Source organism: Dendrobium catenatum, unplaced genomic scaffold (assembly GCF_001605985.2).
Source record: "Dendrobium catenatum unplaced genomic scaffold, ASM160598v2 fragScaff_scaffold_199, whole genome shotgun sequence".
Classification (NCBI taxonomy): Eukaryota; Viridiplantae; Streptophyta; class Magnoliopsida; order Asparagales; family Orchidaceae; genus Dendrobium; species Dendrobium catenatum.
Window position 1 is genome coordinate 467,138 of NW_021318661.1, and position 19,090 is coordinate 486,227.

The window sequence follows — 19,090 nt, forward strand, 5'->3', positions numbered from 1 at the left end:
ATGATTGAATCATGCTCAAATCATATTCGAATAAGGCTCTAATCTTTGTTTAACATGGTTACGAGCATGATTTGAATATGGTTCAAACATTACTCAAATATGATTTCAGTCTTGTTCGAATAAAATTTTAGTATGATCCAAATATTGCTCAAATGTGATTTGAATCTTATTTGCAACTTAATAGAACTTGTCATTTGAAATGAACTTTAAATAAAAATTTATAATAAAAAATATTAATTTTTTATTTGAAATAAAATTTTAAAGATAAATATTCAAGAAAATAAATAATAAAAATATTTATTGAAGCATTAATTTTTTTTTTCATAACATAATCCGACTTAAATGAACTTTTATTTTATCCAGTGAACGTACGCTCCTCTACGTTCGGATTAAGGCAAAAAAAGCGCAATACCGAGTACCGAGTTGTACCGAGTTCTTTAAAAAAACTCGGTATTGCGCTGTTTTGATCTAAAACCGAACGTAGAGGAGCGTGTGTTCATGTTTTTAAGTTTTATTGTCGTATATTAAGACTTCATTTGGGACAATTTTTTTATTGCTTTCTGAGTTTTAGAACCCAAACAAAGCATAAGTTTGAAGTGAACGCCGCATTGTTCCTGTTTCCTAGTGTTACTTTTATGAGACTATACGCAAGGTGATCCAAACTAGCGCGCTTCTTGGTAGTTTTTGTCCGAAGGTTGGTATTTCTTCACCTACCTCAAATTCTGCGCACTAACCGGAAAAGATTTTGTGGGCTTGCTTGCATTAGGGTTTGGAAATGGATTTTCTTCTTTGATCTTTTTGGATGAATGTACATGGGAGCGGCTGCAAGCTGAAATTGTAGTGTTGTGGGTTGAGGTGAACTTGTCTTCCATATTTAATTTTGGCTTGGAGTCTTGTGTTTTCTTATTTATTTTCTCTAAATTGTTGAGTTTCTAGGTCGCAGGTTAGTCGAAAGAGAGAGAATTGAGGTTTCTCTCTTCTTACTGTGCCAGTAGTAAGCAATGTTTCATTCCTGGGTTGACCCAAGCAAAAAACGGCGACTTGTTGTTGTGTTATGCGGAAATGCTTCTGGCAGAGAAAGGCCGGTCGGGGGTGATGGCATGCGGTACCCCTTTCCTGATCTTGCTTCTTCTGGTTTCCTTGAGGTAGGTTTTATAAAAATCATAGACAGATTAGTTATGGCTTTCTGATGTTTTGCCTGTACATATTTCCATCCACCAGTAAGCTTTGATGCTGTCTGTAGAGGCAACCCTAACTTTTCCATTTCAAACATAGGCCCGGACGCTTAGGAATCCAACGATAGATCAGTTCCAGGATGTTCTGAGTGCAGAATGTCCAGACATTCTGTACTTTCAGGGACAGCAACTTGAGAGTGAAGAAGAAATTGGTTCTCTCATGTGGGGAACCACAGATGTTACCGACACTGAATTTTTCGTTTCTCTGATTATTCCTCCGTTACCCTCTATTGTAAGTTATTCTCCTATTTTTTTTTTTTAAAAAAAAAAACCATTTTCTTCATTTCTCACATTATTTCCTATTCATTTGATATGGCAAACATGAATATATATATGTCGCTTTGGTGAAACCGTTGATCTCGTTCCTCATTAAATTGAGGCCATAATAGCCTAATTGTAGTATTTTCTCTTCGTTCTATTGAATTTTTATGCGCTCTTATAAGAGATGGGCTTAATAGGCTTATGTTAGTTATAAGCAGAGCAAAAGTATATTCTTGTTATGTATATAATTGCTTTATGATGAGAGACATCTTATGCTTTTACATCATTAATATGCTGTTAGGTGGGGCAGTGAAGTAATAAAAATTTTGTTAGGCAATGTTACAATGATACCATTAGCTTTTACGTTTTCACTTTCAAGCTCAACATTTATGATGAAAAAAAGGTCAATGTTAACTCATCTCCTTGATAGCTTTGACCTGATTTTAATTGGGATTTCCTAGTGAGCGCTTTACCCTGACGAGGTTTTGCATCTTTTTGTTTACCCAAAGGCCTGGTAAATGTGAGTTTTTTTCATATGCTGCTTTTGTCTTGATTTTTCTTGTTCATTTTTCCATTGCTGTTAACCTGCAATGAGCATTGGTCTTGGGTATCAGAAGTTGGGAACATTAGTTATATAGAAGGCCTATCTCCTCCTTATGGCTATGTTGGCCACCTTTATTTTATTATTCATATTTTTTCCTTTTTTTTTTCTTCTAATTTTTAATTAATTATTTTATTTTTTGCACTAAAGAAAACTCCACATTTATTTATCCTTAACCTCTAAGTACTTTAATGGCTTAAATATTAAGCTAGGGAAAAAATCATTTAGCAGGAGAGAGGCTTGACCATAGGGAGTTTTTAGAGCTAGCTATGATACATTACTTCTAATAAAATTTTCATTGCAATATAATCAAAGAACCATGATACAAGAAAATTTTTAAGCGGCGCCTTGGTTTTGGAGGGCTGAAGGAAGTCGGGGGGAAAATCCTGCTGCCCTTGCTTGGCTTTGGAAGTCTTAGAACAAGCAGAAGTTCGATCCCTCCAAGTCTCAAGCTCAAGCTCCCAGCTCTACAAGCTCACGCACTCCTCACCTGAGCTCCAAGGCACGCACAATAGGAATTCCCCTTTGGTTTGGCCTCAGGTGCATGTATAGAGCCGCTGCTCTCTTGTTCGATTCGGCCTAGGCATGCACACCCCAAGCCCTTCACCTGCTTGGTTTCTCCCAGGAAGAAGAAGCGTGGAGCAACGCTTGGTTCAAGAAAGTTGAAGGAGGAAGGAAGCATTGAGCGCCTCTCCCTCTCTTGCTCCAAACATATGCACCTCTCTTTCTCAATTTATGGAAGACAAGCCCCAACAATTTGCTCTCTCTCAGTTTTCTCTTTGGGAGATGAAGAAGGATTGAAACAAAAGAACTCATTTCGTCCTATCTAGACCTCTAGAGCGTCTGTTCCCAGAAATCCCGGGAGAGGATAGGAAGACAACAATGCTCGTTTTAAAATTTAAGGTAATCTCAGCCTTCCAATGCGATTGCTTGATTTGGGAAGGCTAAATTGGGGAAGGTTCAACTGATTGGGCTTGGTTAGGCTTGATTTGAGTTCGATCCGGGTTCACTTAGATTCAATTGAGCCCAATTAGGTCCAAAAATTAAGTCAAAAGCACCTAATGTAGCTTCATCCTGCCAGCTATAATATACCTTTATAGCCAATTAGAAAGGATGAACCATGGTCACCTTTTGATAGCGCATACCTAGCCACTATAAGAGTACGTGAGTCTTGTCACGCTAATTTTATAGAGAGCCCCCTTATTAGAGCCGCCAATTTGATAAAACCCCAAATTGACATTATCTGCTTGCATATGTTGTCCCAACATTTGAGATAGTGCCCCAATGCTTTAGATGCCGAGTTTGCTACCACCTCGCCATATTTGGTGAATGAGGAAGAAGAATCTTCTCAAATGAAAAGCTCATCGACCGCAATTTATTTTGGTTGAAACCAGTAGGAAAAAGGTCCGTGCCTCTCTGGAAAAGGATGAAGAGGGAGAGGAAGCATACACTCGGTTTTCACTCCAAAGCTATACTTCAACAACCTCTAACCCCTTGGTTTTGGAGGGCTGAAAGAGCCAGGGAGGGAAAAGCATGCATCCCTTGCTCGACTTTGGAAGTCTCAGAACAAGCAGAAGTCCAATCTCTCTGTCTCAGGTTCTTGGCTCTCCTAGGTCACACACTCCTCACTTGAGCTTTAAGGTACATAAGAGGAATTCCCCCTTTGGTTCGGCCTCAGGTGTGCAAAGAGCAGCTACTCTCTCTTGTTCAATTCTTCCCATACATGCACACCCTAAGCCCCTCGCTTGGTTTCTCCCAGGAAGAAGAAGCGTGGAGTAGTGCTCGTCCCAAGAAAGTTGAAGGAGGAAGGAAGCATCGGCCATCTCTCCCTCTTTTGCTCAGACGCATACACCCCTCTCTTTCTCTCTCTCTTAGTTTCTGGAAGAAGACCCCCAACAATCCACTTTTTCTCAGTTTTCTCTTTGGGAGATGAAGAAGGATTGAAACAAAGGGCCTCGCTCCATCCTATCTAGACCTCTTGAGATGTCGTAAATCCCAAAAATCCCGGGTTAAGATAGGAAGACAACAATGCTCATTTGGAAATTTAAGGTAATCTCAGCCTTCCAATGTGATTGCCTGATTTGGGAAGGTCAAGTTGGGAAATATTTAATTGATTGGGCTAGGTTAGGCTTGAGTTGAGTTCGATCTAGGTTCACTTAGACTCAATTGAGCCCAATTCAGTCCAAAAATTAAGTTGACAACACCTAATGTGGCTTTATCCTGCTAGCTATAATATACCTTCATAGTCAATTGGAAAGTATGAAGCATAGCCACATTTTGACAGCTCATACCTATCATCACTATGAGAGTATGGGAGTCCCTTCACACTAATTTTCCAGAGAGCACCCTTATGAGAAACACCAACTTGATGAGACCCAAGCTTGACATTATCAACTTGCATATGTTGTCCCAACATTTAAGATATGCTCCAATGCTTTGGACGTCGACTTCGCTACCACGTCGCCAAATTTGGTGAATGAGGAAGAAGAAGGCCCTTAAATGAAAAGCTCATCGGCTGCAATTTTTTTTTAGTTGAAACCAGTAGGAAGAAGGAGGTCACTGCCTCTTTGGAAAAGTCTGAAGGTGGGGGAGGAAGCAGACACTCGATTTTCACTCCAAATTTGAACTTCAACAACCTCTAACCCCTTGGTTTTGGAGGGTTGAAAGAAGCAGGGAGGGAAAATATTGCAGCCCTTGCTCGGCTTTGGAAGTCTCGGAATAAGCATAAGTTCGATCGCTCTAACTCTTAGGCTTCTTGCTGTCCAAGGTCACGTACTCCTCACCTGAGCTCTAATGCGCATGCAAGAGGAATTCCCCCCTTTGGTTGGGCCTTAAGTGCATGCAAAGAGCCGCTTCTCTCTTGTTCGATTCAGCACAGCCACACACACCCCAAGCCCTTCAACGGCTTGGTTTCTCTTTGGAAAAAAAGCGTGCAGTAGCTCTTGGCCTAGGAAAGTCGAATGAGGAAGCAAGCACCGGGCCCCTCTCCTCTCTCACTCCAGATGTACACCTCTCTCTCTCTCTCTCTCTCTCTCTCTCTCTATTTTGTTTTTGGAAGACGACCCCCAACAGTTCGCTCTCTCTCGGTTTTCTCTCTTAGATACGAAGAAGGATTGAAATGAAAGACCTTGCCCCATCCTATCTAGACCTCTCGAGCTGCTGTAAATACCAATCTCGAGATAAGATAGGAAGACAACAATGCTTGTTTGAAAATTTAAGGTCATCTCAGCCTTCTAATGCGATTGCTTGATTTGGGGAGGCTAAATTGGGAAAGGTTGAACCGATTGAGCTTGGTTATGCTTGATTTGAGTTTGTTCTGGGTTCAATTGTGCCCAATTTGATCCAAAAATTAAGTCGACAACACCTAATGTGATTTCATCCTGCCATCTATAATATACCTTCATAGTCAATTAGAAAGGATGAAGTGTGAACTCCTCTTGACAACACATACCTAGTCACTATGAGAGTACATGAGTCTTGTGCCACTAATTTCCTAGAGATCCCTCTTATGAGAGCTACCAACTTGATGAGACCCACGCTTGACATTATCACCTTGTATATGTTGTTCCAACATTTATGATAGTGCCCCAATTTTCAACCCAACATCCCCACCCTCAGTATGTGGGATCCATCAGCAAGTGCCACTAATGTGAAATTGCTTGGGCCACTTGGAATAGATGCCCGGACCTTCTTTATCTAATTGCACGGAGTGAACTTTTGATCTCATATATAGTCATGGCAATATTGGTTGAGAGCAACTTGCTTATTGACCATGGTTTATGGGAGGCCACTCTTTAATGATAATTGAGAACATTAGTCTAGGTTTGCAATGACCAAATGACTCCAAGTTTTTTGGGTGGATTACCATGTTTATTTTGACCGAGTTCCAAACTCATCAACAAGTTGGTCCCCCCAATAATCCCATTTTGAATATGGTCCATTCAGGCTATAATGACTTGGAACGATAGATTCCAAATTTTCGAAGTCAGTCTCTCAATTCCCTGTTGGATTCATTCTGGCAAGCAGAAAAGTGTGATGCTGCTCGGATTGAATCTAAGAAAGCACCACCCCAACTTTCCATAGGTAGAAATGTCTTGGTTTATACTGCCCATACTAAAATACCAAATTTATCTAACTTAACGCTTGAAAATCTTGTCTCTCTAGTAACATTTATTTCTTCTGTCTAGTTTTAACAAGCTCCTGATGATTGCCTCCAAAGAACACCATGCAATGCGACTTTGAGTTTGCTTCTTTGTGGCAGGGGGGGGCGATGCCTGCAGCCTAGATATAAAAAGAGGAGAGGAAGGTGGATGTGCCCAACTAAGTTGGTTAATTAATCGTATTACGTTTCTTTTAGTAAAACTCTAGTTGCTAGTTGGGTGCTGGATTTTCTTAATGACACATCACCTCATTTTATGCATGTTGGCAGTCTATTTGACAAACTAATGCTCTCTACTTGTCTTCACATTTGGCCTTTGGTTGCCAAAGCTTCTAACACTAATTGCATTAGGCTTTTTGGAAATGGATACGAGGACTTCATCCATCAATCGATTGTAGCGTCGACTCCTATTTTATTGACAATTATGGCTATAGGAGTGCTATTCATTATTGATCCTTACCTGAAGATCATTGGTTTCAAACAAAACAACCTCTCTGTAATGTTAGTTAAGTTTATGTGCATTAACCCCTCCTCTGAATCGAGCATCGGTGAGAAGTCTCATGCACTTAATACACCCTTTTAGATATCTTGACAGTATTGCAAATTCCCTCCTTAAATATTATATCAAATAGAAGCAAATTGATTGGGCCACTTAACTTTTTTTTGGTAAGTTTGTGAAAGAAAATAGATTTGGTTTGTGAATGTAAAATAACTTATTTCAAGCGAATTGATGGAAGATAAAACCGTTGCTTGGGTTACATCATTAGGTATAACCATAATGAGAGGATTTTTCTTTGGGTAGAAATGTAGAATAACTTACTTGATGTGTATTTTCTCAGTTGGGTAGAAATTTATCAGCTCACATAACTGAACTGGTTTACTTTCAGCATTTACTAAAATGCAGGGTCAAACTACAATCTACCGAATAAGTTGATTAGTTTAGGTAATTTTTAGACCTAGAAGAAATGCACATACATAGTTTTTGGAAAGCCATCTGAAATTGCCAAACCCATCTATATCATAATTCAACCGTGTTTGATGGAAAAATCATGAAGTCAAGTACCGCCCTTTGTTGTAGTTTATTATTCCAAGTTTTAAACATTCGTTCAGGTTGCAAATTTGGAACTGCCAGAACACATTGATTTTACATTTGATCTTTTACTATACTAGATTATTTCTTACAATTTATTGAAGAGGTTCCTTCAAGTAAAAGTTTAGAGCCAGCTATGTGCTTTGAGATACAAAAGAAGTCATTCAATTTGCAGATAAAATTTCTTGATGTTAGTATATTGAATTTCTTTTGCTTGCATTTTTCGTTTTATCTTGATTGTGATCGGTTGGTTACTGAAACCTTGTGCCGCCCTTAGACATACACTGATTTTCAATTGATGTTTTATCTTGATTGTGATCGGTTGGTTACTGAACCTTGTGCCGCCCTTAGACATACACTGATTTTCAATTGATTTGCATAATTATTTATGTATTCTAAATTGTACTTTTGTATCTTTCCCTAATTGGCTGCAGGTTTACCTTGAGGCACCAAACAGTGAACAAATTGCAGAGGCATTGCGTGTGAAGGTGAAAGTTTTCCATGGCACTATATTTTCCATTTATTTCTCTCTGGTTTGGAGTTTTTAGTTTAATGAGTCCACATGTAAATTGTTATGATCGGGAGTAAATTTCTCTATGAAGTTCAACGATTTTTTGTTCCAGACTCTCAAACATATGCTGCTTTGATGATGGTACTTATGCTGATATGGCAATGCTGTGGTTTTTTTTTCTGCATCATCATTTAACATGCCTGAGCCTTGGTTCAGGTCGTTTAGGTGATTGATTCATAATGGTTTTGGCCTAGCTCACTGCTCACCTATGCCATGACCATTGAGTGGTTCCTAAAAAAAGAATTCTTAATAGCTTTATGTGATTTTGCTAGTTTTTCTCCATGTGTTGTCCCCCCTTTTTTTCAATCCATGCTGTTGCAAGGTACTTCAGCTATCATTTTGGCATTTCCTTTTATTTTTTGCGGGAGTCAGCAGAAGTTTTCAGGAATATTGTACGTCATACATTCTAAGAACCTTGTCTTCTATTTCGTGCTCCAAATCTTATGGTAGGATTCATTGAGATAACTTTTGAAGTACCTAATAGTATTTGTGTTCTGTGATGTGACATCATCATTGGGTTCTGCTTTCTGATATCTTTTCATCCCAACTGTTGATCTTGTTTTTTTTTAATCCTTCTCATTGCAAGAGAACTGGTCATGTGGATAATATATATATATATATATATATTATTTTTTGAGTTATGTACTATTTTTGAACAAGGCATCCCAGATCATCGCAATAACCATTGTATGATGTATTGAATTTATCTTGTTTTCCTTTTTCAGGGTGTTCCTTGTGTAATTTACTGGAATAATTCACCCACAATCACAACTTATGCAGCATGCCATTTCCGCCAAGCCTTATTTTCAGTTTTGCAGTGGTACATCATTTTTTGTTCGCTTACTTTAGATATTCAAACCAGTATAAGTTTTTTCCTGTAGTTATATTCTTTCCATTTTTTGCCCAGTACAAGCGGCCATGCATGGGATGCATTTCAGTTCGCACATGCATCTTTCCGTCTCTATTGCTCAAAAAACAAATGTATAATGTCTGCAAGCTGCCTGCAAGTTGATAGGAAATTTTTCCCTTGTTTCATTGGAGATGCTCCGAAGATTAATGTGAATCAACTTGAGAAATCTATTTATGGTGGAGAATCTTCTGTAACTTCTCTTCCTAATATAAAAATACATGATGAGTATGTGAATGTAAAATTTCTGGTCTGTGGCATGCCTTGTATCTTGGTAAGCTAAAGCTTCCACTGTACTTCGTTTCTGGTTGGTTTTCTTTTGATTATCTTGGCTCAGTATCCAAAAACCCTTTAATTTCCATTTTTCACTTTCTACAGGATGCATGTTTACTGGGCTCTTTGGAAGATGGTCTTAGCGCTCTCTTGAATACTGAAGTAAGTGCTATGAAAGACGGGATTATTTAGTCATTGTATATTATTTTTAAATTGTTGATCGGGTTCATCTAAACGCTAAAGTTCCATAAGGTGGATACAGATCTATGTTTAGCTAATAATTTTGTTTGCAATGTAATTTTTTTAGTTCATTGTTTATTGTTTTATTTGTCAATCTTTCTGCCGTCCAAGTGAGTGCCATTTATTGACACTAGGTGTCACAAAGTGCATTAGCAAGTTGCATATCCTAATTTTGACCTTTATTTTAAGGGTATTAATGGTTTGATCTTGAGTTGATTTGAACCCAACTTAAGATAGGCTATCTTGATTCTATTTTCATTTAAGTGTGTTTTGGTTCATTAATTTTGATTTGAGCTATAAAAACATTTGATTTTGATCAAGTTTTGATCATTTATGACAAATACATTTTCTGACATAAATGTGCCTTCATAAAAAAATATATGCATTGTTATAGATGATAGATACACTTATACAGAAGTAGTTGAATACAAATACAAAATATATATGAATATATGTAAGATGCATATACAATCTTTGCTTAATATTGGCCAGGTGTGTTTGTTAATGTGCTTGCATTGACATTCATACTCACGCATCCACATATGCCAACACATTCACACAAACATATATATATATATATAAATATATATATATATGTACATATATATATATGTACATATATATAATGTCTGTGTGTATATTTTCACCCTTGCGAACTCATCGCCTTGTCGTCTAGTTTGTTGCTTTTAGTTGAAAATAGATTTGATTACTGTTGTATCTCCCTACTTTGGGTCCTATTTGGTCCACATTCCTGAACAAGTGATTATGAGAGCTGATGGCTTGGCTTAGATCAAGTGGTTCTGCCAAGTTGTGGCTACCATGATCTTGATCCTTTTGTCAAGGTTAAGCAAAGGTTTTGAGAGGGTGATTTTCTTGATAGATTCATGTGGTTGAATGAGCTTTCGTTCCTTGATACTTAATGATGATTCTATTTAAGGGGGAGTGATGATTGATGTGGAGAGCTCTCACGTCCAAGGGAGGTTATTAATGCACACGAAGGTATTGGGTTTAGTTCCACATTATATTGTTTAAAAATATGTAGTTGTAGAAGTACTAAGTAGTTGATGCCATCTATAGATTTAAATTTTTGGGTTAACAATAAATTTGACCATTGGTAGAAATTTGATTTGGCTTGTGCCTTATACTATTAATTTGACAACTGTGGTTGACCAAGAATCCCAAGCCCATCTTATAACCTTCATGATCTTGAATTCCTTGGTCAGCTCAGGCTGACAAGCCAATAATCCAGGTCACAAGTCTGATTAAATTTCGGCTTAAGTCAGGCAGTTGCCTAGTTCTCTCTATTTCATTGAGACTCATCACTTACTTGAGAATGAATAATAGTTTCCCCCGGATCCTTAGAATGTACATTGCGGCTAAAAATATTTAATGCAGCCAAAACCTATGGAAGAAGGAAGCCATTGTTGGTGTTGGTGAAAATGTGTTGATTTTCTTATCTTTCTTCACATTTATTTGTTATTTGTTGAATGTTGGAGAGTATAATGTTGATTGTAGTGTCACTAAAAACCGGCAATTCTTTTTCATCTCATTTTTTTATCTAGTGGTTAGAACTTAGAAGACTTTGACAAAGCTTTTTAAATGCAATGAAATCATAATGAAGCAAAACTGTAGTACTAATTGTGAGAAACAGCCCATTTAATTCATTTTTTGAATTTAAATGGGGTATTTGAAATTATAATTTTGTTGACGATTTATTTTCAGCAAAGCTTGTTAAATGCAATGAAATCATAAATGAGCAAAACAGTAGTACTAATTGTGAAAAACAGTCCAGTTAATTCATTTTTTTAATTTACATGGGGTATTTAAAATTCTGGTTTCGTTGACGAGTTATTTTCTCTTCTATGTATGAATTTCATATCAGATCCCACTTCAAGGGTTCTTTTGCTACTTGGTAAAAAGTGCTTTTAATTGCTGTAATTTTTTACTATCCGAAGGAAGAGTTGAAAGCCTTAATGGGCTAGCTTTTGGATGGACTTTCTCTATGTAAATGTGCCCAGATTTGTGTAAAAATGGAAAATCAACGGGTCTAGTGTGAGTTTCAAGCCTCCTCTTATTGTCCTATTTTGATCAAATCACATCCCCATTGAAACTGCTAGAGAAATCATTCATAAAGCTCTCCAAATAGATAGAATAAGTCGTCACCACGAAAAAATGCTGAATATTTCACATGATCTTGATCTTAACTTTTTTCATATAACCTAAAGTTCTCACTGAGATATATACAGATATAGCAAATTCAAAACCATCATCCAAGATAAACATGAGCCACTAAAACTTGTATAAACCGGTAGATACATATTATGAGAACTGCAAAATAGGTAACAATAAGTGTATGGCCATCAACTGTAACTACATGTAAGTATCAAAATATGTTGATTGTTGTACACCAAATCTCTTCTATCACCATTTACTTTACATGAGATTTTCTTGAAAAATATTTAACTTAGGTGGTAAATCATATTTCTAAATTACAATATTCAAAAGAAAAATTTAGTAATATGCATGCTATTCATCATATTTGAACTCTAGGGAAATCATACAATTCGGCTTTTTATATCAACAATAGTTTTGACCATAAAATGAACATTTCAATTAGGGCTATGAATAGTACTGGAATCATAACATTCAACTTTTACCTCAAAGGCATAAACATGAAATATAACGTATCATATCATAATTTATCTTTTAATATAAAAATTTAATATGTTCGTAATTCGTCATAGGAACACCATCAAGTTGTATTAATTTGATACATCAATATCAATAGCCTTTTCGAAGCCTGTCAAATTAGTGAGGTCAAGGCAAAAGCCTCTATGTGTGTATACAATCATCCCCATCTAGTATCATATGGGGTAACTCCATCTTCCAATATGCCCGTACAACTATTTTTAGACATATAATTGCTTTAGCATGCACCGTATGCATGATAAGATATGTATAAACAATTGGCATCACAAGAAACCACATATCTTATTTAAATAACATGAAAGTTCACTGCATTAAGAAGAGAACAATCACTGAGGGATCATATACTATTACATAATCTCATGCATTTTAATGACCAGGAGTTATAAATATACAGCGAAATGCATTGAGTTTAGGAGAAGTGAAATATTACTCTAATTTAGAAATGAGATATTGCACTTTAGCCTTTGATTCATCAATCAATCCTTAGACAACATATCTTTTAGCTTAATACTTATAATGATATGCTTCAAGTTCATGAACTGGGCCTTGGCCTAGTGTTTCAAACCCTAGATCCCAACTATGAGGGTATGAATTCGATCCCTATTTTCCACACTATTGCTCATTTCTTGGAAAAATCTTAGGCTTGTATTTCTGTTTGACTCATATATCTAGGATTTGTCTCCTTCAATGGCTATTCACAAAGTATATGAGATAGGTCTCTATCCTTTATAAAAAAAATTCTATTTTGCTTAAATTTTCAGAACTTTATGTTGTTCATAAATTCATTTACTTATTTTCTTTACTAATGTTCACCTTAATTAAGAATAACTACATGAAAATAGTGTGTTATCGGTGGGCAAATTCCGCCCGAAAATGCCTAAAATTCGTCGGAAATAATCATTTCCAGCGGAAAATTATTCGACGGTAAAACACGCGTCGGAAACATGTTACCGTCGCAAAAAATTCTGCCAGAAAGATTTTCGGCAAAATTTCGGCGAAAAATCCGTCAGAAAAATTTTCGGCTGATATAAACTCTGTCGGAAAAACAAAAAAAAAAAAACGAATTTTTTTTTTTATAAACTAAGTTGGGCTCACCCGAAGCCATGCCAGCCTCCCGCCTCATGGGGCCCCCGTAACCTGCTGGCCTGCCAAGGCTCACCCCGTAACCCAACAGCCCGCCATTGCTTTGTAACCCGCTGACCTGCTTGTGCACCAGCTCTAGCTCATCACGTAACCCATTGGCCCACTGACCTGCCCTGGCTTACCCGTGACTTGCCCGAGCCCGCCACGCCTATGTGTGGCATGTGAGTTTGAACACCCACCCCTTAGCTCTCTTATACCCGTCAAAACCACTATGCAACTATTGCAAAATAGCATAAAGAGCTGAGTTCTTTTTTATTTGTATTATAAACTATAGAACATGTTATTTAAAATAATTAATATATTTAATATAATTTATTTAAAATATTTAACATTCTTTCTGTAGTGAATATGAATTATAAATTCCAAGTTTTCTAATTTTTCATTCTTGACAATATTTAGTCTAATTTTGCATAATAAAATTTCAGGTTTTTTCTTTTATGTAAATTTAACCCCAGAATTCTCTTAAGCAAATTTGCCAATCATTCTTTCATTAATATCTTCACTTGACATTTTCTTTCCTATACATTCATTAAAATGTTTTTGATATTCTTTCCTATGCAAATCCAATATTGAAACCCTTGAAATGCTTTAGATAAAATTTTCTTCATCTTCCTTATACATAGAAACTAGATCTAGGTTTCACAAACTAATTTCATGCAGAAAAGACGAAATATAGTTTGCCAAATAGGAAAAAGAGGAAGAAGAGAAGAGTTTTATAAGTTCCTTTCTTCCTAAATTTGCCTCATCGGTTTGATTTGTTCTTGTGTAGTTTCTAACGCCTCACCCTTTGCTACTTGCGATTTTGTTGTTCAAGAGTCTATCTCCTTGTATCCTTATTTAGTCTCCTCTTTTTTTATCGCTCACTCTTTGCCTTTGTACGTATATACTCATTTTGCATTACGTTTCTAAGTGTAATGCTACTCATCTACCTGAACATTCTCATCTTTGCAACAGTTAACTAAGCATTGCAAGTCTCACCACCATCATCTTATAAAATTTTCCCTTAAGTTTGAGGGGTACTTTTCTATCACGTAATAGGCCCGATGTATTCCTCCACTTTAATCATCTAACTTGAATTCGACTAATAATATCCCCATCTATTCCCCCATCGCTTTGAATAATAAGTCTGAGATATTTAAAATATGCACTCTTTTTAATGGCTTGATCACCCAATGTCACAATCCCACCACTAGATCTATTATTACAAAAAAATTATGCTCAATGTATTCGGTTTTAGATCAACTCAATTGAAAATCGTTAGACTCTAAGGTTGTCCTCTATAATATATTCAATCTTTTTATAAATTCCTTCTTTAGTCTTATCAACAGGAAGAATATCATCAGTAAAAAAACATAAACCAGGGTTCATCCTCTTGCAAATGTCTAGTAAGAACATCCATGACTAAAGCAAAATATTATTGGCTTAAAGCTGATCTTTGATGTAATCCAATTGAAATAGGAAAATACTTGGTCAAACCACCTTTTGTTTGAACGCAAGTAATAGCTCCTTTACACATATCCTTAATGGCTTGAATATAAGCATTATTAAATCATTTCTTTTCTAGAACTCCATAGAATTTCTCTTGAAACTTTATTATAACTTTTCTCTAAATTAATAAATATCATATCTAGATCCTGCTTATTCTTTATGTACTTCTTCATCATACCTCTCAATAAATGTATAGCTTCCATAGTAGATCTATCATGTATGAATCCAAACTAATTTTGAGAAACATTAGTATAACGTCGTAATATATGCTCAATTACTCTATGATAATTTGATGTGTGACACATTAACTTAACTCATCTATAATTCACACATTCTTATTCATCATCTTTATTCTTAAAAGTAGGAATCAACACACTCTTTCTCCACTCATCTGATATCTTTTAAGTCTTCAAATAATATTAAAGAGTTTAATAAGCCAAGAAATTTTTTGTTCTCTAAAGCATTTTCACACTTTTATTGGAATATCATAATATCGTATTGGTTTTCCACATTTTATTTTTTTAAAGCCTCTCCAACTTTAGTTTTACTAATATGATGATAAAAATAAAAATTTTTATTTTTATTTAGAGTGTTAAGGTCACTAATGTTATATTATCACAACTTCTATTAAAAGTTTATTTAAATATATTTTCCACCTATATTGAATATTCTTTTCTAAAAAACACTTTTTAATCTTCATTTTAATGCATTTCACTTGGACTAAATTCTTACTTATTTTATCTCTTTATTTGACTAACTTATTATATAAATCACTAAAAACTAATTTCTTTGCATCACAAATTACTTTTTAAGACTACCTACGGGCCTGTCTATATCTATCCCAAATTTTTCGAACTTATATATTTTTTTCTTATATATTTTGATTTCCCTGCTAACTATATTTACTTTTAGGAGCTTTTTTGTTTGATTCTACAAGCATATATTTTGCAAGTTTTTTAATTCACTAGCTACTTTTTTCCACATAATATTAGCTTCCTTATGAACAATCAAAATCTTAAGATCTTGAATCTTATTCTAAAAATGTTTTTATTGGCATTCTTTAAATATCACTATCTAATACTAGGATAATATTTTATTTTATATTTCTTCATTTTAAAGTTCAGAACTAATAAGCAATGTTGTGTAATAAACTTTCACTCGGAATGACTTTACAATCTCAGCAATCTAATTGATATATTTTTTATAAGAAAATAGTTAATATGAGGTTTACTATGTCCATTTTTATAAGTTATGAGATACTCCTCTTTTTTCTTATAAATATTAGCAATTATAAATCATAAACTAGAACAAAATCTAATATGATTTTGCCACCTTCATTGTATTTCCAAATTCATAATCACCATGAATACTTTTAAAATTTTTGGCCACTCTACTAACATATCCATTTAAATCTCATTCAATAAAAATTCTTTTTTCAGATAATATCTTTTGTATTAATTTATCCAAGTCATTCCAATTTTTTTTTTTGAATAAATATCTAAATCTACTTGAGGAACATAAGCATTTATAACATTAATAATTTTAGCATCAACAATAATCTTTAAAGTAATAATTCTATCTTTAATTATATTAATTTTTTTAATATTATTTTTTAAACTCTTATTAATAATCATATATACACTATTTTATGTATGACTCTTATTCGAATTGTCATGATTCGGTCCAGAGAGTCGAATGAACGAGACGGAAACAGATAGTCAGACAGTTATTACACTTTTTACAATTTCGCAGAACAATAAAGTCTAACATTCCAAAAACACAGAAGTGCCACTAATAAATGATATATTTGAAACATTACTAAAACCATTTTATACCTGCTCTAGATCGTTGTCTTCTGTAGACGTATTCCTCTCTTATTTCAGCCATTTCTACTTGTCAGAAGACTTTCTTGAAATTTTTTATTTAACAACTTGAGTTTACATGATAAACTCAGTAGATAATCACATTTTAACATAATAGTTATACATAAAAAATATTGTGAATCATATGCATTTTTCTTCTTCTTTCCAATTAACATATATATAAATATATGAATTGATATAATATAAATCTTCATTATATATTTGTTAGATAACGTATTTCTTTTTCAATTAATATGCATCTATTTTTCATTTTTCATTTATTCCTTTTCTCTTTTTCATTTAGTACAAGAGCACAGTGTAAAAGTTATACCAATGAATGTACAATCATTTTCATTTCCATTTACATTTAATGTGCACAGGTATATTGCGTCCCCAACTAGTACCATAAGGGGGTGAACTCTTGTAATTTGCATACATGCACATTTTTCTTTTTAATTTACTTTTCATTCCATATTAGCATTTATTTGTTATATAAATCTATAAATATATTTTTCTCTTGTATATATATATTACTATGAACTTCAGTTATTCAGTCATTCTCAAATTTATTATATATTAACTATTTAGCTAAAACAATTATTTGAATATTTTATAACCTAGGGGTGCCAAAATCTGACTTGACCTCAAACCCGACCCGGGAAATTTCGGGTTCAGGTCAATCCGTTTGTTATACGGGTTGGGTTCGAGTTCGAGTTTTTGACATGTTTGTAAAATCAGGTCGGGTTTACCGGTAACTCGAAATCAACCCGGGTTGACCCGGGAACATGACAACATCTAGTCACATTGCATCAGCTCAGCACCTCAACCGTTAATGTCACTGTCTAGTCTCGTCTCGTCGCGTCAGCCATTAGGCTAGCTGTCTACTGTGATGCCGTCCGCATCTTAGGTGTCTAGTCGCATCACGTGAATCACCGGCTGCCACAGACCCGCAATGCCATTGCTGTCGTCCGCTTCTTAGGCAGTTAGGCGTCTCGACTCTCTCTCGACGAGACCCAGGTCGGCAGCCAAGGCCAAAGGGCAGGTCCTAGACTGCCACTCGCACTTCCTCAGCTCGTGCTGACTAGACTAACTTGCTTGCCACAGTGCCGCCTCAGCCTGAGTTGGTCTTGCATGTTGGCCCTGTTCGCATCCGGCTTCTCGGGTCAGGTCGGGTCAACCCGATAACCCTAATGGGTCGGGCCCAGGTTGGAAATTTTGACCCATTTGAAGAATTGGGTCCGGTTTGGATTGACCCGTTTAGACCCGGGTCAACTCGAGTTCGACTCGAACTCGACTCGACGAGCTATTTGTACACCCCTATTATAACCTTCAACAATACATATAACATAGAGAAAATAACTTTACCATGACTAACATAATCATCCACCTTATGCATCTAGTTATTTCTTTTCATATCTTAAACATTCAGTCAACATAATACTATGACATGCAATAATTAAAATAAATGATTATAGTTAATATAAATATTTGTAATTACCCACTTGGTCACTTTCGTGCTTCAATTTCCTTCCAATCTCAAGCTTGATATAGATTTTCAATGTTCGTTTTAGTATGAAATTCTTTCACTGTTAATAATACAACATAATATTTTAATTAATATTAAAATGTAATTTGAATGTCTCAAATATCATAAAAAAGAAAGATTAAATTTTCTTCAACCATTTCCAAAGAGGACTTTTACCTAATTGAACCTCATTAACATAACATTAAATAGCTCTAAATCATCACCAAAATTTCTATGAAATCCAAATAATTACCTCACTGCAACTTTCCTTTCTTCCTTGGAAATTTCCTTCTTTCATTGTTAGATCGAGATAAAACTTGCACCTTATTGAATTTCTTCCTATTGAAAATTAAATTGTATTTCTTCATATTTCTTCAATTAGAAAAAAAAGAATTGTATAATATTAAACTAAATCACTTACTCTTCTTTAAGAAGAAAATTCAAATTCAAAATTCTTCCTCTTTCTCCTTCAGCCTTTCTTCCTTTATCTTTACAGATGACATTTCTTGCTGCTTAGATAAAATATCACAGAATGGAAAGAATCGACAAACAAACCTTCCTTCTTCTTCTTCTTCTTCCTCTTGTTCACTGCCTCTTCTCTCAATTTTTTTTTCTTTAGCGATAATGAACGTAGAGGAGGGAGTTATTTTTCGCGAGGATTCATTTATTTTCAATCCCATATGCGATTCCTCGCTCTAAAACGAAATTCGAACCCTCCAGCCCCGTCCGTTCCTGCGTGCGGCCCGCCTGGCCTGAGGTTGTGCTCCCGCTCCACTCGCCTGTTTGCATTAAATAAGTTGGCCTATTCAATTGAACCGGTCAAATTGAATTGGTTCTTACACGAATACAATAGTTTAAATCCTAAATTATCAATCACCTTAATTTTTTTCCCTACCAATTTAGTTTCCTGAATACATAGACTATTTATCATCATATGAATCATAATATCTATTAATTCCATTAATATGCTCGTAAGGGTACCTATATTTTAAGTTTCTATTATAATTCTAGTTTCATGGATTAACT

General features: G+C 35.2%; 1 protein-coding gene across 3 annotated transcripts in view; it reads left to right on the top strand.

Moving 5' to 3' along the window:
• The first annotated feature begins 594 nt into the window (after positions 1 to 594).
• The window catches only part of LOC110110419 (AT-rich interactive domain-containing protein 4), a 38,757-nt gene continuing 20,261 nt past the window's right edge, over positions 595 to 19,090 (top strand). For 2 of the 3 annotated variants that reach the window (XR_003700028.1, XM_020841886.2), the window contains exons 1-8: positions 595 to 694; positions 767 to 855; positions 937 to 1,145; positions 1,276 to 1,467; positions 7,781 to 7,834; positions 8,643 to 8,737; positions 8,825 to 9,098; positions 9,203 to 9,259. Coding sequence is in view for 2 of the 3 variants with exons in the window: in XM_020841886.2 (XP_020697545.1) it covers positions 1,002 to 1,145; positions 1,276 to 1,467; positions 7,781 to 7,834; positions 8,643 to 8,737; positions 8,825 to 9,098; positions 9,203 to 9,259 (816 nt within the window). In the remaining variant the exon portion in view is untranslated. The remainder of the gene's footprint in view (positions 695 to 766; positions 856 to 936; positions 1,146 to 1,275; positions 1,468 to 7,780; positions 7,835 to 8,642; positions 8,738 to 8,824; positions 9,099 to 9,202; positions 9,260 to 19,090) is intronic. The other variant, XM_020841887.2, reaches the window with a different exon arrangement.